The following is a 21,692-nucleotide window of genomic DNA, read 5'->3' as shown; positions in this document are numbered from 1 at the left end:
CCTTTATGAGTTTTAGAATACCAGCTGAGGATGGAATATTCTATTTGAACCCCCATTTTAAAGACATACTACACTGCACCCTTCACCAAATAATTCAGATATCTTCTCCAATTGCCTTTTGCAAGGAGCTCCACACTTGTGTTCATGTCACACACGGAAAGCGACAGCCCTTGGGAAGAGTCTGGCTGTCCTGAATGCACTCTTCCAGAAACACTAGTTGACATTTCACTGTGAGACGCAGACTTTCGACAGAATAAAGACCAAAAAAAAAAAAAAAAAGACAGAAGAAAACAAAACTGAAAGTTAAAATTTAACCGATTCAGGTACTTAAAAAAAAAAAAAAAGAAAGAAAGAAAAAGTACCGGTAAATGCTTCCTCCCCCAGAATTAAGAAAGCACGTCCGCCCAGGAGCCAGCGCCTGACCGCAGCACGCTGCTGTCCCGCTGGAGATGGGTGAGAAACCGACGGGAACGGCGCTGCGGTGCGGCTGCCGGCAGGAGCTAGCGCTGAGAGCGGGGCGGTGGGCACAGATGCGAGCCCGCAGCTGTTCCCCAGGCGGAAACCAGCTCCCCGAGCAGTTCCGTGCTGAGCCGCGGTCCCACGGCCGCCGCGCGGCACAACGCCGAGGGATGCAGCCCCCCCACCCCGCCCCGCACCCAGCTCTGAGGGCTTTTTGTTCCCGAAGTCAGAGAGGATTGGACCGGGCCCAAGCGCCCATCCCGAGCACTGTGTGAGAGGCGCGGCAGACGGACAAGTGGGACGAGCTGGCGGGCGAGGGCTGCGGCTCGTGAGAAGTTGGGGGGTAGAGAGGAAAAAAACAAATAAATAAAATCAAGAAATAAAAGGGGAAAAAACCCCACTCTCCCTCCGACTGCGCACTCATCGGCGCATCTGCCTTCCCGCAGGTGCCCCCCGCCGCGCCCGGCCCCGAGCCCCCAGCCGCCGCGGTTCCTCCGCCCACCCCCCCGAGGCCCTGCCCCGCTCACCTCATGGCGCGGCTCGGCGGGCGCTGCCGCTGCCCCAGCGCCGGGCCGGGGAGCGCGGCGGCGGCGACAGAAGCTGCTCCCGTCCCCGCGGCGGTGCCCGGCCCCGGGGAGACGCCTCGCTGTGGGGCGGGGGAGGCCGGGCCGCGCAGGGCCGGGGGCGGGCGGGACGCCGCGCCTCCCTCCTTCCCCTCTCCGCCTCCTGCGGCCCCGCCGGCAGCCGCGGCCGCCCCAGGGAGCGGACATGGAGCGGTCGGGGTGGGTACGGATCTGGGCTGGGGTGTTAGTTTTGCCGCTAGCGGTCTGCTAACTTTTTTTTTTTTCTTGAAAATGTTGCAGCTCGCAGCTTTAAACCTTAGAAACTGTTGTTGTGATCGTAATGAGTCGTCAGTACTTCACGGGAACCGCAGAAATGTCCCCTTTTTCATTGATCGTAGTTTTTTGCTTTAAAAGAAGGCACTTCATGGCATTAAGATTTCCCATTTTGTACCGTTATCTTGGGTCTCTGCTGCTGACAACAGAAGTGCTGAGCACAGCACTCAGTGAGCAGAGAGCACTTGCATGTGCATGTTCAGGGAGCACTTCCTCCGATGCAACTTTTGTCCCTGGCTTCTGGTCCTGTCACGGGGCATCCTTCTTGGGGCAGAGCTTCCCCTGCTGCTCCACAACCGCCATTCTGCACTGAAAAACCACAATTAGACACACCTGAGCCTTCTCTTCTCCAGGCTGAACACATCCAACTCTTTCAGCCTTACTTCATATGGCAAGCTCTCTGTTTGATCATCTCTGTAGCCCAGTACTGGCCTCAAGTTGTGTCAGGAGAGGTTCAGGTTGTATATTAGGAGAAATTTCTTCTCAGAAGAGGATGTGATGCATTGGCACAGGCTGCCCAGGGAGGTGGTGAAGTCACTGTCCCTGGAGGTGTTCAAGAAACATGGAGATCTGGCACTTAGCAACATGGTTTAGTGGGCATGGTGGTGATGGGTTAACAGTTGGACTAGATGATTATAAAGATCTTTTCCAATTTTAATGACTCTATGATTCTAACAAGTGCCAAATAAAGAGGAACAGTGGTATCCCACACTCTATTGCCCATGCTTTTGCTGGTGAAGCCTGGCACGTGGCCTGCCTTCCTTACCGCCTGCACTGAGCTTGTGAGCCACCAGCACCTTCAGACCATTTCAGCAGTGCTGCTCCAGGCAGTCATAGCCCAGACTAACCCAACGCCCTGCTTCTACATAACATTGGACCAGGGGCTATCTCCAGAGATCCCTTCCACTCTTCCCCTTTGAGCCAGCACATTGTGTTTCAGGGAATGATAGAGGTGCTCTGGCCATGAGAAACCAAACTGGTTTCCAAAAACCAAACTCAGTACTTCGCTGCTACAGATTTTCACACAGGCATAAAGGTGCTTGCTGCAGGAGGGCAGGACAGGGATCATGGCTTCATAATCACCACGCAGCCATTGCCATATATTGCTGTATACCACTGCTCTTAATACAGCTTCTGCAAGCTCCTAAGGATGCAGCCATTAAAAGTGGGTGAGGTAAGGTCCATGCTTAGCACATGCACATAAGCAAGTGTGCAAACACTTTCCCAACTTTATTTTTTTAAATGTTCCTTCCCCAGCTCTTTGAAACCTGTGATTTCTGCCAGCAGCAAAACAGTTTGAATTTTAGTCTCAATAGATTTCTCCCAGTCTGTCACTGCAATGGAGAAATGCAGTCTAGTTTGGTCCATCCACGTCAAGAGGATTTCAAGGGGAATTCCAAACGGACACTCTCCGTATCTTTCCCACTTCTCAAGCAGTTGTTGAAATAAACATGGGGCTAAACTGCTGAGCTGGTTGTTGGAGCAATGCTTTGGCTCTTTGCAGAGAAATCAATAGATGGAAACCAGATGGATACAGACTGACTGGGACCAGCAGCTTTTGGTACAAACACACAAAGATGAGCAGCTTCTCTGGGTATGAACGCTAATGGTTGGGGCTTTTTCTGATGAGTGGCAAGCCTGGGCACAGCTAAAGAGGAACCAGCACTCAAAAGCAACTGTGCTCAGCTCCTCTGAGCTACAGATGCTCTTCTGGACAAAGTTCAATGCCCAAATTAACTTTGTGTCCTGTTTCTGATGGTTCCTAGGGAAAGTCCCCATACTGGCTCCAGCACACAGATGTGCTGCTTATCAATTAGAAAGCCCAGAATCCCACGATCTCCCTGAGGACTTTGATGGGTGACCTCAACTGCTGGCTCCTAACACTGTAAATACAAGTGAGTTTGTAAAGGCTGGCGCTTTTGGGATTTAGTGCAAAGGGAAGTCCAGGTGGGTGTCACTACAAAGCGACTAACAACCTGGAGCTGGTAAGAGTGGTGCCTTTCCATGCACTCTGGAGCCTGTCCTGCCTTCTAATGCCTGCAGTGCTGTCCCTTCTGTCCCCTTCCGAGTCCTTCACACATCCCTGGGATTGTGCTGCTGGGGTATTGAGTAGGGAGAAGGATTGCAGATCTTGGGAATGGCCCAAGCTGCCTGATACAATGCTGACCACCTCACCTGCTGTGACAGCTGCTCCTGGGTACACAGATCAGAGAGAAGGGATGTGGAAGGGAAGTGTCAAGAGAAGTTTTATGAAATTTTTACTTTGTGGCTTCATGGTTCTGTAAAAAACATTACCTACTGCAGTAGGCTTAACCACGATACTCCCTGATGACATTGGGATACCTTCCTATTTCTGTGGAAACCAGCTTGAAGCTTACCTGAGAGCAGCGACCATACTTGCTCTATTTGATTTTAATTTAAACACGAAAAGAGAAGCTCCATCCCAGAATCTGAGTTTCTTCCCACCTTCAAATAACCATCCTCAGACTGCCCTAGGGCTGCTACCTGTCCCATCCATCTTACATCCACTTTGTGTAAAAGCTTTTAAGTTCTCAGCATTCCAAAGTTCTCTTCCACACTTCATAATTCAATGTAGAATTCATCACCAAGTCCTTAGCATTATCAATTTCCTCTCCAGAATAGCATGCCTACATAGTACAGAACTATTGTAACTATACACTAAAATCAGAACTGAGTTTAAGGCATACACATTGAGCATACTACAGTACAGTTCTGAAAACCTGTTAGAAGAGAAAAGTCTGGAACAACAGAAAAAGGGTATACTTAAAAGGAAGATGAGAATATACTGGCAAAAAACATTTATGTTTGAACTAGGCCTGCACAATTACAACAGAAGGATGGGTAGAGCCTCTACAGCGATTCTTCTACCAGAATGGGATTGAGGGGAAACAGTCCTGAGCATCTTGCTCAAAAATCTGTGCATGATCCAGCTCTTGGGGTTTGATTAAGAAGGCTATGTGAACACACAGCTCTCCTCTTTTTCTCACCTACCTTAGCCTAAAAACTAGTATAGACTTTTGGTAGACAGAATCAAGGTAGCCCTTGAAGATGAGTGAGGGAAGGTTGTTCAAGTATGAAAGAAGGAATTGGAGAGACAAGAGATCTGTTAGTTGTGGAGACAGTAATATCTGTGTCATAGTTTTCACTCACTTCTGAATTCTGGGTCAGTGCAAATATTTGTGAATTCGGATACCTAATATGAAAGGCATTGCTCTTTAATAAAATACATAAAGGTGAAATCTTAAAGCAGGAGTTAACATCCAAGAATAGAGGCTGGTGAAGAAAGCTCCTCCATTCTGCCAGGCTGTTGGTTGTTCTCAAGAAATGGCATTTCTCCATATGCAAAATGAATGCTTAACATTCTGAAAAAAATACAGTAATTACACTTTATTAATGACAACTTGCTCTTGGAAAGTATCTCATCATCTGCCTTTGGGACTCCTGCCAAGGGGCCAACTGACCACAGCTCCCAGAACTGTAGCGCTGCAGGGGGACGGGGACCCAGAAAGCCCAAACCCTAGTTCTGTTTGCAGTGCACACTTGCTGCATGCCCTGAACAAGCATGTTCAGCCCCAACTGCAGCACTGGGAGGGTGCAGGAACCTGAACATGGACAAAGACGACAATCATCATGGTAAAATTAGAGCTGTTTTCCCCAGAAGGGCAGGTGCTTCTGGGCAATCTTCCAGCCCCATCAAAAACCAGGCACAAGGATCATTCTAGCATTCAGCTGTGTACCACTTGTAGCACATAGAAATTAGGTGCAACAGCTTTGAGGAGCTGGTGCCTCTTCCAGCATGGACAGAGCAGGAGGCCCCCCTCTTTGTATTTTTAATCAAAAGCAGAAAATCTTAAATTTTCCCATTCACCAGAAGAGCTTCATCAGCCAGTGTTTCTATCACCTCTCTGGTGATGTGAGATACAACTTTCAAGTCTTTGGTTTGGGGGAAGAAATGCTGAAGAGAACCCCAGAAAAACAAATAATGGGAGTGTGAAGAAGCAGCTTCTGACCCAGGACAGAAACAAACAGTGAGCAATCAGCCTAGCCATACGGCAGGGGAGAGCATATGGCATTCTCAGGAAAGCAGAGACTGTTCTTTGGCCCCAGCACAGAGGACACCACTGCAGTTTGCCAAACTTAAATGTTCGTGGTTGTAGGATGCTAAGAGTTTCTTTACTAGCACATTTTTGATGGCTGTTTTTGAAACTGCTATTTGTAATGAAAAGCAAAAAACTGTTTGAAGTCAACTCCCAAGCCCCTGGGAGGCCATACAAATTTGTGTTGGCAAATGTCATTGATGAGAATTTTTCCCTTCATTTTTACTACTGCAGGCTTGGCCATCAACACAGAACACATGGATCTTAAGTTCCTTTTTCAGTGGCTATCAGCAGTGAAAAAAGATGCATGATAAAGTTTAACATGTCCATTCTCTTAGTCTTCCTCCTCTCCGTCATTAATTTGAAGCACATTGCCACTGAAGAATGGTTTCAGGAACATAAAAGCTAGCTTTTTCATACCTGCTCCTCAGCTCAGGTCTGTGATCCTGAGGATTCTAGAGTTCCCATCAAAGACCAAACACAGCATGAAGGCCTCCCTTTTGTCCCTAGTCATTGTGTGAGGTTAGGATGAAATACAGCAGATCATAGCTGGTAGACAAGGACTGCATTAAAACTATTTTAAAACCGTTTTTCCAAAAATACAACAATCAAACTATAAAATAATTGTCTTGAATAATAACCATAAATTCAAATGAAGTAAAAATGCAAGGTATACAACTTTTACAATAATTTAAGAATATATAATAGTGCCATAACCTATTTAAACAGAATCATGAAACACTTCAAGTAAATTTTCATTTACAATTCTCATGAAGCAAGTCGCACAGCCTTTAATTATCTAGAAAAAATTACTCTGAAGAAGTCATGACAAAAATCTCCAACATGTGGGAACAAAATCAGTGCAAAATCCAGGTCCTATTGAAACTGACGTAAACCTCCCACTGACTTCAATGTCTAAACCTGATTTTCATTTCCAGTCACATGTCAAAAAAGCAAATTATTCTCAGATACTTAAATAGAACTCAGTGAGTAATGACTACTTTAATTTCATACACAATGCATTTTGCTGGATGATCAGAGGAATCAGTGATAGATGAAAAGCCAATCATACTATGTTGAAATACCAGCAACTTAGCAAACAGAGGAATACTCCAGCTTCAGAAAGCATCTGCATGTCTATCTACAATCTGTAATACATGATTACAATTTAACACAGGCATATCTGCTGATCCTCAAACCACTTAGTGGATTCGTTGCTGGTTACACCTCATTATTTCAAATTTTCAACTATCTACAGAGACAGGCGAATACGAGCCATGCAAGTGAGCTTTTCCAGGTACATCACAATTGAGTCTGGATGTTAGAGCTCAGGCTGGAAGACACGCAGGATATGCCTCTGAAGCCACAAGCATAAGTGGTTCAGAGAAAAATCTGCACATCCCTCCTTAGATTATGAGATGTGAAGCAGGTACTTCTTGGATTTGGGTCTGGCCTGCTGGGTTAGCAGACATCTCCTCTGTACTGCAGAGAGGACATATCACAGGGCAGGCTGGACAAGGTGGGACTGGTTCCACCAGTACAACTAGCAAGGAAATGGTGTTGCTGCAATGGAGCAGCAATGCACTTTTACAAGTAGGAATGCTCCGTTTAAAAAGCTGGCCTAGAACAGCCAGGAAGGCAGTGCAGGTACATTTTTTAATTCATGTCTGGTACCAATGCAGTGGACCACCAAAGAGTGATGAGGAAGAAAACTAAGGCTGAGCTTAGCACAGGGCTCTCAGACCCTTAACAGGGGAGGCTGAGGAAAATTTTGCACAGGCAGATGTTCCCAGATAATTCTTTAGAACTTGAAGAGTGTCAGGAACAACAGCCTTTACTCTACTGCCTACTGAGATGCCCATCCAAATGTGTCAGGGAAGGAGCGAGTAACATGAGTGGAAAGAAATTTAAGTGCTGTAGCAGTTACCTTTCAAAACAAGCAAAGTAAGAACGTCTCTGTTCTTAAAACATGATCTTGCGAAAGTTACCAGGATGCTCTCAATATCCTTTCATGTCTTTCTAGAGTGGGATGTGTGACAGCATTACTTTTCACTTGTAAACATCTCTGGTTTTAGATGGGTTAAATTATCTAGAGGAGGTTAGGATTTCACTGCCATTCATGACACCAGTAAACTCTCTTGACTCTTTCAACCTGAAATCAGCAACATTAATATTTGGAAAACATGCTTTAATGCTGTACTGCTGACTAGATTCATCCTTCAACATGCCTACACCACAATACCTGTAAATAGACAGGATGATGACTTGCCTGCTTGCTAGTCAGTTTCCGAGTCCTCCATTTCTTCTTGATCGGCTTCCTCTAACTGGAAAGTGATGTGACGCGAAGCCTGTTCCTCAGCAGCAGGTTGGTCAGTCTCTTCATCTGCTGTGACTGCTTGGTCAGCAGCTTCTGTCTCAGCAGCCACCTGTGGTGCATTGTCTGTTGGCCTGCGCTCCTCAGCAAGTGCCTCTATCTGATCAGGCAGAGGTTTCCGGCTAAACGCATCTAAGCGTTTTTCAGTCACCGTACGAATCAGTGCTGAAATAGAGAAAAGTATCATTAGCAAACAGAGTAAAAAACACTGTAATTTGAAATGATTTATGCATTGCTGACCTGTGAATTCTTGGGCAGAGTGGAAAAAAAAAAAAAAAAAAAAAGAAATAATGCTAACAGTGAAAGAATGTGTGGATAAGAAAAATCATCCGTGCTGCTGTAGCCTAGTTACAACCAAAGGTTTGCACTGAAAGCAGTGATTTGAAAAGGTTTACCTGGACTACCTTGTACATCTCTTCATTGTTGTCTGGTCACTTTTGGAACGGGTCACCCTACAAGGTGAATTAGCCAGGTTGCATATCATGTGATATTTTTGGCAGAGGGTAATACTGGAACTGTGGGACTCATCAAAAAGACTTTCTATTTTTGAAAAGCAGCTGTAAAACATCTGTTCTTTATTATTTTTGTTGTTTTGTCTTTGTAAGTTTTTCTAAACATTGTACCTCTTCCAAACCAATGAAAACAACAATAATTCAGCATTCACTTTGAAATATATCGTTTAAATATGGTAAATAAAGAGGCCAATGATGGAGGAAGAGGCTTTAGTATAGAAAATGGGACAACATACCAAAAGATACAGATACCAAAAGAAGATTCCTTGCTAATTTTGGGGTTGAGTTTTGCATCACTTGAGAGGACAAACGTAGCCACCTTAGACCGTGGATGCTTCCCTTCCAATTCACAGGTTTTTTATTGGATGGTGACAAAATTAGCCATTTACCTAGCTTCTAAATTCAAATAGCTTAAAAATGTATCCTTAGAGAATTCTCCTGTGCTTTTGCATAAGTAGGAGAAGAAGCCAGAATTTCAGCTGAGGTTGTGCCTGCCTTTACAAAACTTGTTGGAGAAGGTAATTCACAGTTCCTTTTGCAGAGATGATGGTTTATTCAACGGTGCATGGTTGGATATAAGCCAGGACACACAGTGGGTAAACTGGCATCAACAGAGGCTGCCAGTATTACTTATTAGCTTGCTCTAATCGTTCTGTGCATCTATAAATTGGTGCAAAACCCTGGTATCTGGCAGTAAAAATTAAAGATTTAAAAAGAATATGATGGACGATGGATGAGCTAATGGTATATCCTACAGCAACATCTAATCAGTGGTCACACTTCTTGCTCAATAGGAGAGAAAATTCCTTCCCTCAAGAAGAAATCCTTTAAAAGTGGTTCTTAAGTGTACACACCAACACATGTCACAGGATAAAAATACTAACATTGCAGTTGTAGTTATCTGAATTGGACCTCAACAAAGAAAATACTGGGTCCTGGTTAAGCTGAAAACTAACCCAAAGGAAACAAACAATTGTAATTCAAATCCACAATCACTGCTTGAGGTAAAACTGCAAGAATGAATATGTAATGCATACGTAAGAATGGGTTTGGCCTGGTGGAGACACATTCATCATAATTTTGTGCTTCTACAAAAGACAGTCTTAGACTGTCCAGGTATTTCAATGCAGCCTCTGAAGACTGACCAATAGAAGAACCCACGTGCTTAGTCCAAAACAGCCTAGAAGAAAGCAGAGGGTGATATTTTAATCTGCTTCAAAAGTAAGGACTTGATTATTGATTGCTGGAGTAGTAAGCTCTTGTTCTGATGAAAAGTGCTGGTTACCTGACCTTTCTGTCATGCCGAAAATATCGCATCTCCCAGCAGCAACGCATAAAGCCAGCAGAGAGAGAAATTAGTGCATGTTTGGCAATTCTAATACTTCAGGTGAGAATCAATCATTTAGTGGCTGCAGTAGTGATTTTCCCAACTTTAAAAACATTTTTAAATGTAAAAATAAATAAGTAGAAAACCCAAAAGCAAACATATGAAGCCACAGATGCTTGGACTTCTTGTTAAAATGACACCTGCTCACTTAGTCCATAATGAGCATACAGACATTCCATTTGTTTTGACTGGAGAAAAAACAATTACAAGTAAGGAGCCCAGATTAACTGATAACTTACAGTCAAGCATCACCCTTCCCAGAGTCTTCTTTTCTAGTGTTTCTTCCACTTCTGTCATCAGCCATGGCAGGAATTCTGTCTCAATGTCTGTAAGAATTTGGCAGAAAGAAAGCAAGAAAAAGCATCTGCTTATTAAGGATGAGCAACGGGATCTCTGGGCTGTTTTTCATTTGCTGTGATCATTAAGGGATGAACAACCCTGCCAGAAGATACTTGCTTTGCAAGAGCCAGATGAAATCTCTCAGGATTTCTTAGGTGCCTTGTCTCCTGCTTCTTTTACTGAGACTCCTCATCATTATGGACCTGGACCAGAGTCCTCTCAACTTCACTGATTTTCAAAGGGGCTTGGCATCCCCAAAGGGCAAGCACACATGAGATGCACAGTAATGTTCCAGTTAGATGAAAATAACTACCCTGAGCAAGTCAGAAGAATAACATTTCCTGCTCTGCTTTCCAAGTACATCTGGCTTCTGGTCTGCTGAAAGCATTTGTTCGCTCTGACTAAAGAGCTCTTGCTTACTCCAGTTGTGCTTTTCACGTGTAACAGTCCCAAACCTTGCTCAGTTTGCAAAACACACTCAGTTTCTGCATTTGCCTTCTGACTCATTCTGGAGAGAGTGTACCCATTCCCAAACTGGAGTCTGAGCACCTGTACAGGAACTGGATAAGTGGGGTGCATCAAAGTAACCCATAAGAAATGCTGCTGACTCTGAAAGCTTGAAAGTTGCTGATGTACAACTCTAAAATTATTTGCAGAGCCTAATTCTTATTGACCATTTTTTCCTTTGCTCCAGCAATCATTAACAAAGATTCAAAGTGACATACATATTCCTTCACTTATCCTATCAAAATACACTTAAAACAGTTTGGATCCCTCTCTCTTTCTTTCTCTACCAGTCCTAACCAGCCATTTGTTTCTATCAATATAAAAGCAGCTCTTTTCATTATAAGTAAAACTGTCAGTTCTTACATATTTTTGAACACTCGGTGCAGGTAACCAATGTTTGTAGTAAAAATGCGAGTTTGAAAACTACCTCTGCAATCACAAATGTCAATGAAGAAAGTATTCTTACATTATTCTAAATAATAAGACTATAAAGTATGTTTATAGATGGTTTGCCTTCTATATTACTCCATATATTAAAAAAATAAAGTACAAACCTCTTTCTATAGGATCATAGAAAAACCCACTCTCATGAAGATTGTTGAAGACTGAGGGAATAAGATCAGCCAAGTAACGCTTAGCAAATGCCTGAGCTGCAATTTTCTCCATGGTCTCTTTCTCTTTCTGCAGCATTTGCATCTGCAGCTGTTTGCAGCGTTCCTGTCAAGACAATACTGCGCTTCAATTTTCAGCCCCTTAGCTCTTTTGATCTAGATTTTGAAAAATCATCAGTGTGAAACTCATAAACAGCAGAGATAATGAGAGTACCAATACTTAAAACTTCTGAGCTAGATGCCAGTATCTGTGGCCTCTAACTTTACAAAAAACTCCTTGAATGCCTGAATCGTGGAGTGCAAGGTCTAGAGGAGTCCTTTGATATAGCTTTTTTAATTTTGGCAAGTCTGTAAAAATAAGGGTCTTGTGGCTGGCTAAATGAAATCCTTCTCCAATACCTTATCATCCATTGATATCTTAACTGCTTGATTATTGCAGATAGAGCTGATTGATGCCCTTGGAATAAGGTGAGGTTGAGTGAAAATTTCATCAACTTTTCACTTTTCCAATTTTATATACTATTTCATATAAGAAAAAATGACCAATGTAGGTTGGTCCAGAAAGACAATAATAACATCAACATTATTAACCCAAATAAACAAATTAAGACTTGTCATTTTCTATTTGTTTCTACTTGGTAGATACTAGTAACATAGTTTTGTACTTTGAGATCTTGAGAGGTACGTGCATTCATACAATAGCACATGTGTTCTGTGTGAAAGAACACGAGATGCTTCTCACTTTCAAGCACTCTCACTACTCATTTAGATATTATCATAATGAACAGGCGTGAGTAACAGCTGCACAATATTGTCAGGTTTGGCCTCTTGATCAGATGCCTGAGTTCACCAGGTCACTTGAGCACGACTGCTCTATTGGAACAGAACAGCACAGAGCAGGCCCATGAGAGCAAGGTTCTGTGTGAAGCTGTATGGCACCAAAACGCTTTCAGGAACATCAAACTTGACAATAGCCTTCTGCCCCCATTCAGCTTATTTCAGAGCTCATCCTTCTGTACTGGACATGGTGAGCACTGACACAGGCCTGTTTTACACATAATCAGACTTACCTTCTCCTCTCTGTATCGCCTGTCTTGCTCTTCCAGGCGCTGGACCTCAGCCAGCTCTGCATTGCGCAGCTCTGCATAGGCACGCTGATGTGCCCACAGCTCAGCCAGCTCTTCTTCCTCCATGACTTCCAGCAAAGCTTGCTCAATGGTTTTCCCAATCAGCACTTCCAGGATTGGCTTGACTTCAATGTCAAAGTCAAAGAGCTGAGGATGAGAGTGGGTGAAACAGAAATAAATGACCCCTTACCACGATCCCTCTCAACATCTTGGCAAGGAGCAAATGAGGATGATCAAAACACCTTGCAGAAAGAGGTGATGAGAAGTGGAGGTAGGGATCCAGTGTCATCTGAGGCAGGAAGCATGAATGCTGCTGGGGTCTAAGTGATTAGTGGGCTGCAGTAAGACACCACATACTCAGCTGCAGCCACTTAGGGCACTGTCAGGGACAAGCAGAGCACTGACCTGGACTCTACTGCTGCTCCCTTTTGTGTTTCCAGTCCCTCTGGCTGGATACTATTTCCACAGAGGAGAACGTTTCTCAGTATTGTGGTTCTTAGCTGAAAGCAGCAGAACCTGTGTTCGTTCCTCAGTTTTGCATGATTTCTTTTGCATGTTCTACAAGATGTTCCTTTATGGTTTTGACTCAAATTTGTTTGATATAGGAAATATGCTTTACCACTACTTGTGGATGTGACTTTGCTTCATACCTCTCCTTCTTCTATTTGTGTGGCCATATCTCTTCCTGTTTTGGCCGGCACGAAGAAAGGAGTGGGAGGTCTGTCCAAAAATGCATCCGTTTGACACTCCACATCAACCTCTATTATCCGGTCACTTATCTCTTCCAAATACAGCTCTAGAAATAAAACACAAGGATGCTCTGCATTGGATTCTTTTTTATTTTATTCCTCAGCTATTCCTGATTACTGTACTGAGTGAACTATATACAAAGAATGCTGCAAAGTTGTTGAAAGGTACCAAACAAAAAAACAAAACCAAGTGCAAATTAACACACACAAAAAAGCCCTCAAAACAATTTGCTACATAAGCCATTTGATGCCACGCTTTCTGTAATATCTGGTACAGTTCTTGGAAATTACTCCTAAACCCATTGACCTGGTTTCTAAAGAGACTCTACACCATTTTCAGTCCACCTTGAAGAATAAACAATTCTCGGTATAGATAATGGGATATGGCAATTTCAAAAAATGTACAATGATTATACTACTAATCTACTAACCATCTACTCACCATTAATAGTTATAAAGCCATAGATTTTTCTCCATTGCATAGAGAAGACTGGATCTCCAGACCACTGGACCTGATGGATTTTTAAAAAATGACACTCTCCTTCCAGGCCAAGTGGAAGTAGCTTTGAGGTAACCATATATTTTGTTATACCATGTGCTTGACTTGAATTATATGTCTGTTTCCCACTGCAGAGATTAACAGCCTTGCCCAGAAAGGAAGGCCTGGGAATATTTAAGATTATCAGCCCTATAAGATGGGAAGAAAGAGACCACGATAACCACACTAGACTGCCTCCTTCTGTGCCCAACAAAATTTCAATGGTGAAAAGTCGTTGTACATTGGAGGAGGGTTCAGTTGTGCTGTGGCACAGAGAATGCTCACAAAACCAAAGCCCACATCTGATTAGCACGTACCACAGCTGTTTTCCCAGTTTGTAAGACAACCTGAAATGCTTTCCTGAAGGGCACAACAATACATTGTATTCGCCCCATGATTACCCCCTGACAAATGTTGGTCTTGCTACAAATAAATTGTTTGCTCACAAATAGGGCAGTTTCCTGCTTTAAACTAGGGCCACTGCCCATTCTTTTTTCCCTTCCCCCCAGTAATTTTTAATGCTAGTCTTATTAGAAGAACACAGCTCTATTTGAGGCATATTTCTCTGATGATACTGGAAAAGGAAAGAATAAATGAAGTTGTCTAGTCTTGACTAGTGTTCAAGAATGTGCACTGAGAATTGAAAAACAGACATTCTTTAAAAAAAAAAGTCACTCATTAGCCACATTTATTAGTAATTAAACGGAACGAAAAATAGGGGGTTTATAGTGGAAAGGATTAGAGAACCTTACCCTTAATTGATTCTACCAATTGAATTATCACTTTAGTAAGTAAATTCAGACCAGCACGTTTTTGTTCTCAGATGAATTTTTTTTTTTTTTTTTTTTTTTTTTTTAAATCATCCCTTACCTGTCTGCACATGAATGTGCTTTCTGCCTTCCACAGGCTCAGGTGTTCTTAGCTGTATTTGCTCTTCTGCTCTCTTTCTAGCCAATGCTCTCCTCCGTGCTTCTCTCTGCCTTTGAATCTCAATTGCATTGAGATGATGGATACACTGGACAGGAGCGAACCACAAAATAAATAAGAAATAAACCACCCTGCACTTGGTACTTGGAAATACTACTAATTCCTCTTGCGAATGAAGCCTGTTGTTGTTTTTAACATTACAAATCTAGTATTTCAGATTTACTTTTCAGTTTAGACTGATTCTAAATTGTCAGTTTCTTTAAAGACTAGGGCATGAAACTAACAAGATGAACTGGATACCTACAGGCGTATTTTAATGGCACCTCACACTAAGATAAAACAAGATAAAGCATATTAAAATGGCTTATTCTCACTCAGCTGTGAGCTTCCAGGTGAAGCTTTAAGAAAGTGAAATGGACTTCCCCAACACAGGAAAGATGTGGAATTCTGGAGATGGTCCAGAGGAGGGCCATGAAGATAATCAAGGGCTAGAGCACCCTACTAAGATAGGCTAAAGGAACTGGGCTTGTTCAGCCTGGAAAAGGGAAGGCTGGGGGGAGACCTCATTGCAACCTTTCAATACTTGAAAGGAGTTTAAAAACATGAGGAAAATTAACATTTTACATGGGCAGATACTGACAGGACAAGGAGGAATGGTTTTAAACTAAAGGAAGGGAGATTTAGATTAGACATCGTGGGGAAAGGATTTTATTTTATTATTATTATTTTTTTTTACTGAGAGTGGTGAGGTGCTGGAACAGGCTGCCAAGAAAGGCTGTGGCTGCCCCCCATCCCCTCAGGAGTTCAAGGCCAGGTTGGATGGGGCTCTGGGGAATCTGATTTGGTACTTGGTCTAGTAGTTGGCAGCCCGTGGCAGAGGGCTTGGGACTTCTATAATTGTATGACTTCGGTCCAGTTATTGCAATATCAACAGAAATGTTTGTTAGATTAAAAAATCTAGAAACTTTATTGCTGTTTAAGCAAAAGACATCCACACTACTAAATTCAGTGCTTTGTGGGCTGGAAGGAAAATACCTTTTGAACTTCATAAACAGAACACGTGAAAATAGCTGTTTGAAACAACTAAGAAATAACACAAAGCTATTCCCATACAATTGCTTTTAAGGACCGACAGCTTTAAATTCCCTACACAAACAAAGCATCCATGTAGAAATAATCTCTGAAAATCACAGAATCGTTAAAATGAAAAAGATGATCATTTAGTCTGATCGTCAGCCCGTCCCTCCATGCCCACTGACCACATCCCTCAGTGCCACATCCACACGGATCTTGAGCACCTCCAGGGTCGGTGACTGCACTCCTCCGTGGGCAGCCTGCGTCACTGCCTCGCTGCTCTTTCTGAGAAGAAACGTTACCTAATACCCAACCGAAACCCTCCTTGGCACGAGAAACTACGGCGCTGCTTCCCAACGCAGCTGTGGGATGATGCCCGCGGAGAACCTACCATAGGCACAGCCTGACGGGCGTACGTGTTGCCGCGCACCACTCTCCTGTCGTACATCAGGTTGGCCCAGCGAGCGGGCTCCTTCACCCTGCAACGCCAAACGCCCACGGCTGTGGTGAGGGCGGCGCAACCTCCAACTGCAGTCCCGAAAGCCCCACGTCCCGGGGCTCCCCCCCATCCCGGGAAGGTAGGCCTGCTAGGGGCACTCACGGTTCGTCGGCCTCCAGCGGTGCTCGGTACTTGGGACGGGCGGGCACGGCGCGTGGAGGGCTGCAGTAGGTGTAGGGCACGGTGGAGGCCGCCGGTGGCGGCGGGCGCAACGCAGGCAACATGGCGGCGGGCGCAGGGGGCTCCCGCTCCCACAGCGGCGCGGCTGTAACGCGCCCAGGCAACCGTCTCTAGGCAACGCGGAGAAGGCGCTGCGCATGCGCGGGGCTGGAGGGCGCCGCTAACGGTGGTGGGGCGTGGTGCTGCGGGAGGCCGTTAGCTCGGCTCGGGCAGCACTGAGGGGTGGCCGCGCGGTGGCGCTGCCGTCCGTCCGCCGCTCGCAAGCCGCAAAGGGGCGGGGTGGTGCCTGGCTGAGCTGGAGGCTGTGCCTGAGCCTGGCTGCGGGGTCGGCACGGGAGGAGGTCACAGAAATCTGTTGGATTACATGTTGGTGGCTGGTGTACCAGTGTCCCGAAAGGGAACCTACAGTACTCTGTGTACACGCTTAGGGTCCATTGGTCTGGGAAGCTGTTGTGGGATTTGGATACTGCAAAGATGTAGTATGGTAGGAAATAGGAGAATGAGGTGGGCCCTTGGTATGGCCTCTGTATTCACTACCATAGAATCGTGGAATCACAGAATAGCTCAGGCTGGAAGGCACCTTAAAGTCCATCCAGCTCCAATGCCTTGCTGTGGGCAGGGTTGCCACCCACCAGCTGCCCAGGGCCCATCCAACCTGACTCTGAACACCTCCACAGTTTATCTGGGCTGTCTTTGCTAGTGCCCCACTGCTATGGGTAAAGGTTGGTTGCCCAAGGATAAAGATTCAGGTTGCCCAAGGAGGTTGTGGATGCCCCATCCCTGAAGGCATTCAAGGCCAGGCTGGATGTGGCTCTGGGTAGACTGGTCTGGTGGCTGGCGATCCTGCACATATCAGGGGGATTGAAACTGGATGATCATTGTGGTCTTTTCAACCCAGGCCGTTCTATGATTCCACGATTTCCTTCCTAACATCTAACCTAAGTCTCCCCTCATTTAGTTTAAAGCCATTCTCCCTAATTCTATCACTACCAAACCATCTCTCCCCTGCTTAAAAGCTTCCCTCAAGAACTGGAAGACTGCAGTAAGGTCTTCCTGGAGCCTTCTCTAAGCTGAACAAGCCCAGCTCCCTCAGCCTTTCTTTATGAGGTGCTCCAGCCCTCTGATCATCTTCATGGCCTCCTTGGGCCCCACTCCAGCAGCCCCACATCCTTCCTGTGCTGGGGACCTGGGTCTGGATGGAGTACTGCATGTGGGGCTCACAAGGGCAGAGCAGAGAGGGACAATCACCTCCGTCTTTCTGCTGCCATCCCTTGTCTGATGCAGCCCAGGATACAGTTGCCCTTCTGGGCTTCAAGAGCAGCTGTTTGCCCATCAGTACCCCTGAGTTCCACTCCACAGGGCTGCTCTCAATGAGTTCTTCTCCTTGTCTGTACACTTATCTGGGATTGTCCTGACCCATAACAAATAATGAGAACATGTTAACAGATTCTATATTAAAAAAAAAATAAAATTGTTAAAATATACTAAGCAAAACCTAACAGCAGTTAAGGGTTACTGCTATAGTAGTAGCTCTTTTTAAATCTTTGTGAGTAGCCTTGATTACTTCAGCAATACTGAGTATATAAAATATCCATGCCCTTTATTTCTGGAATCCTTCTGGAAGCCATTTGTTTTGGTTATGTTGCTATGGCAGGTGTAGGTTCTCCATGACAATACCTTATAGACAGTAATAAGTTTCAGGTATCAGAGAGTGTTTCCTTCATAGGAGGCCTGCAAGGTGCAAGGGAACCAGGAGAATGCTGCAAGTGTCACTAGGGAGAGAGGTGAGAGCAGAACTGACAAAGCTAACCAGAAACAATGGAATGGTTTTTTACAATTCAGCGCAAAAGCATTGGAAGTACTCTGCAGGAGGGGCAGAGGGCTCTGGCTTTGCATGTTAGCAAATGCCAGAATGCCATTGTTTTCATGCAGACATCACAGAATCGTAGAGCAGTCCAGACTGAAAAAGACTCTGGAGGTCTCTGGTGTATCCCTCCTGCCTAAGCAAGGACAAATTCAAAGATAGATCTGCTTGGTCAGGGCCTATCCTGGCCGATTTTGAAAGTCTCCAGGGAAGGAAGTGCTTGAGGTGGCATCAGAAGTCCTGAAAAGCATCATGCTGCTGCTAATCAATGTCCCGAGATGTCTGGCAGAAATATAAAACACAGTTATAAGTGTGCTCCAACGCTCTTGGAGAACAATTAGCGGAAGTGCAGTGAAACCTGCTTTTGACATGCTGCAGTGATGAGGTCAGAGGGAGTCAGCAAGACTGCAGCAGTGTTGTGTCCTAGGTAACTGACAGCCCTCAGATGGTGCCTTTGATGATTTTTGTAGGCACTAAGTTTAATACGTCTGTGATATGCAGCCAGTACCTACATATAGGCCTAGCTCTGACAGTGAGATACTTAGCTTTAATAAAAATATGTACCAGCTTGCAAACCTTGACAAGAGAGACATAGAAGGAAAAAAACCCACCAACGTACAGGAGCAAAAGTTGAATCCCAATGGTGAGATTACTATTTTTCTAAGCAGTGTTGGTGGTCATGATCTGCAGTTGTCAAAAGGATAACATGCCTATCCTATTCCTCATGTCTTCAAGCCAGAATAGTTAAACTTCCTTTTTTTTTTTTTTTTTTTTTTCTGTAGCTCTGCAACTTCCTTTTGACTTCAGTCCTGAACTCATAGAGCAAACAGGGCTATGAAATTCCAGGGCTTAATTTTTCCAGTGCTCAGCAAGAAAAGATTTTGTTACTCATGATTTCAAGACAAAATTAGCAAATACCATGTCACCTCTGACTCTGAGCACCTTTTTCCCTCAAATTCCTGCACAAGTTTGCTTTTCAGTATGACAAATTTCATACCCAGTGTCTAGAAAAAATCAGGGAAGTGTTGAAAAGCATTTTAGAGAGTGGAGCAAAGCACAGCACACTCAGTTTTAAACTATCATTTATTAAACTGCTAATTGGAAAATCCATTGTTGATGACCTTCCTACTGAAACTCGAGTCAATTGTGCACTATTACTCCCTCTCCAGCCTCTTTTTACCTTCCCTAGACAGAGCACTCACAGTTGTTTTCCTTTCACCCCAAGAGCTCTGCCTTATTTTCTATCTCCCTCTCTTGTGGGCAATTGCACAAAACCTGCAGAGTAAGAAGACTGATCTGCTTCTGTTGCCCCTTCACTATAGCCTCTCTGTTCATCTTAAGACAAATTGCCCTTTATCACGTCTCTTGGAGTCATAGCAGGATCATCCTTTTTTCACTGAGGTTGAGCTCCACAGTCCAAAGCTGTGCAGGAAGCATATGGAAAATGCAGACCTTGATAGCAAATAACTTTACTACAATTCTCCAGTCTTAATCTCAAGGCCAACCTTCCTGAGCACTTATGGAGAAGTAGTGAATGCTCTTCTCTTTCACATGCTCAAAAACTTATTAAGTGCTGTATCTTTTGGCTATATCTCTATCCCTTAGGAGAGACGTGTATCTGTATATCTTGTCATGTAATTTTCTGTGCTCCTCTGGATATAGGGTCTGCAGAATTCTGCAGCTGATGCTGTAGGTCAATTTCTCACCTCATAACTGGCTGCACTTAAGAGAACTGATTGGTGAATTGTATGCAGAGCTCTCCAGCTGCATGTATATGTAATCAGGGCTTTATGATGGAAACAGAATTCACACTTGGGGGAGCAGGGGAAAAGGTGAGGGCATAAACCTGCTTTTCAGTGCTCGTGCCCTGTGTATAATGAGGTTGAATTGCCTGGGCCAAGACTGTGCAGTAAGCATGAGAAAAAGCAAACATGTCTTCCACCTTTATCACAGGAACATCATCTCTTGAAATCTGCTTGGGTTTGGCCTTAAAATAATTTAAAAAAAAGCAACAGTGTTTTATAATTTTGATCTTGATTTACAGCTGAAGGGCTGGAATCTGGACTGTAGCATCTGACAAGGAAGTTGGTGAGAGGTTTGTGGGTTGTGGGGAGAAAGAATTTCAAGCAGCCGTTGGGTCAGTTCTTTTAAAAGCTGATTGGCTAAAGAGGTTTTGTTTAGAAAGTGACAAATCTTTCCTAGAAACCTTTTCTTATTACCCAGCAGAGGAAGCAGTGTTCAATGGGTTCAGGAGTTGTCAACTGTTTGTTCAGACTCACATGCTGGCGCCTCAGGTTAGAAACGGAAAGGGATATGTGATCTCCTCTCCCCTTGCAGAAGCTTCACTCAGAAGTAGAATTAAATTGATGTAATTGTCATAGCAAATGAAAAGGATTTATTTAAAATTATCAGTGATACTTTCTATAAGGGGGGGGGAGGACTATGTAATTAGTGATTCTTAGTAACAGAGAGGAAAAAGAAAAATTTAAAAAGCAGCTGGCTGTGTATATGAAAGTCAGCTGCCAATATGAAGATTGTATCACTTATCCAAAGCCCTTTTCCCCTGGATTTTTCCCAGGGTTATTGTCTGTCTGTTTGAAAAGTTCCTTCCCCTTGTCAATATCTAACCTTCCCCACTGTTCTGATGACACGTGTGATAAGGACTGACTGCTGAGAAAATTCAGAGAAAAATGTAACCAGAGCGCCTAACCAAGGTGGCTTCCTTTTCCTGTAGTCGGAAATTGTCCTCGTGGAGGCACATGATAGCCACAGCTCCTGCTGTCTGCCTAAAGCTAGCAATTCAACAGTGTATTATAATCACCTTAGTGATTATTTTTGCAGCTGGATGTGATCAGTTCTGGAGATGAAATGCTTGCTGGATCAGTTAACCAAGCAAACTTCAAAGCTAACTTGGTTAATGTCCTGACTGAATTTCCAAGTGAAATTAGTGAATGTTTCTATGCTGCTTTCCATGTGAGACAAACATAATGTGCTATGCGGAGACAAAGTGGACCAAGAAAGCAAGCTTTTCATGCCTTTCCACTCAGCTCTCACTGCCCCTTGGCAGTGCAAAGCAGTGCAGAAGCCGGCCTGCTGTGTAGAACGTCACAGCAGAGAGGTTGAACAAAAATGCAAAATTCTATGAGTGACACTTGAAAACATCGTATTTTCCTGAGAGAGCAAATATATTAATGGATCGAAGGGAAGAAAGATCATGCTACGTTCACAGAGTTCTGGCAGTGAGACATTCAGCATAAGTCTTTTTTAAAAAGTGGAAGGGTTTCCCTTTGTAGGAATCTTATGGGAAGTGTCTCAGGATGCATTCAGATGGTAGATGGATGAAATTCCTGGCGTCCATAATAACAGCTTCCTTTAGGGAACCCTGGAGCTTGGAGATCTTGGAAAGAAGGCACTGGAAATTAGTAACTCTTTAACTTGAGTACTCTTTCATCTGCTGCAGACTATCGTTCAGAATCCTGAGCTGCCTACTTATATTCATTCAAAGCACACCCCTGTGATAATTAAGTGCTG

At 44.1% G+C, this 21,692-nt stretch overlaps 2 protein-coding genes across 6 annotated transcripts in view; both read right to left on the bottom strand.

The window, feature by feature from the left end:
- The window catches only part of PLAGL1 (PLAG1 like zinc finger 1), a 50,335-nt gene extending 42,511 nt beyond the window's left edge, over positions 1 to 7,824 (bottom strand). For 2 of the 3 annotated variants that reach the window (XM_085217135.1, XM_085217129.1), the window contains exon 1: positions 987 to 1,302. The gene's annotated coding sequence lies outside the window, so the exon portion shown is untranslated. Of the gene's footprint in view, positions 1 to 986; positions 1,303 to 7,742 lie in introns of those variants that run through there. The other variant, XM_085217132.1, reaches the window with a different exon arrangement.
- On the bottom strand, positions 1,452 to 16,432 carry RSPH3 (radial spoke head 3). Of its 3 annotated transcripts, none has more exons than XM_019612948.3 (9): positions 16,220 to 16,432; positions 16,010 to 16,097; positions 14,488 to 14,632; positions 12,981 to 13,126; positions 12,274 to 12,477; positions 11,147 to 11,309; positions 9,986 to 10,072; positions 7,743 to 8,012; positions 1,452 to 1,664 (listed from the first exon to the last, which is right to left on the bottom strand). In XM_019612948.3, exons 1-8 carry the CDS (start codon positions 16,339 to 16,341, stop codon positions 7,750 to 7,752), a joined length of 1,218 nt encoding a protein of 405 aa, XP_019468493.2. In that variant the 5' UTR covers positions 16,342 to 16,432; the 3' UTR covers positions 1,452 to 1,664; positions 7,743 to 7,749. The 3 variants fall into 3 exon arrangements, with proteins under 3 accessions (XP_019468493.2, XP_010705573.2, XP_031408342.2); XM_010707271.3 differs by lacking the exon at positions 1,452 to 1,664 and adding an exon at positions 4,576 to 4,738; XM_031552482.2 differs by lacking the exon at positions 1,452 to 1,664 and having other exon boundaries at positions 6,024 to 8,012.
- Positions 16,433 to 21,692: the final 5,260 nt, after the last annotated feature.

The sequence above is a fragment of the Meleagris gallopavo genome, chromosome 2 (genome assembly GCF_905368555.1).
Source record: "Meleagris gallopavo chromosome 2, MGAL_WU_HG_1.1, whole genome shotgun sequence".
Classification (NCBI taxonomy): Eukaryota; Metazoa; Chordata; class Aves; order Galliformes; family Phasianidae; genus Meleagris; species Meleagris gallopavo.
This window is presented reverse-complemented; position numbering and strand designations above follow the sequence as displayed.

Excerpts from the sequence above, each read along its gene's own strand:
- RSPH3 (XM_019612948.3), bottom strand. The coding sequence starts at position 16,341 with ATGTTGCCTGCGTTGCGCCCGCCGCCACCGGCGGCCTCCACCGTGCCC. Across the intron at positions 16,098-16,219 it reads CCGCTGGAGGCCGACGAACC|GGTGAAGGAGCCCGCTCGCT; the intron begins GTGAGTGCCCCT and ends TTGGCGTTGCAG. Across the intron at positions 11,310-12,273 it reads GGCGATACAGAGAGGAGAAG|GAACGCTGCAAACAGCTGCA; the intron begins GTAAGTCTGATT and ends TTGTCTTGACAG.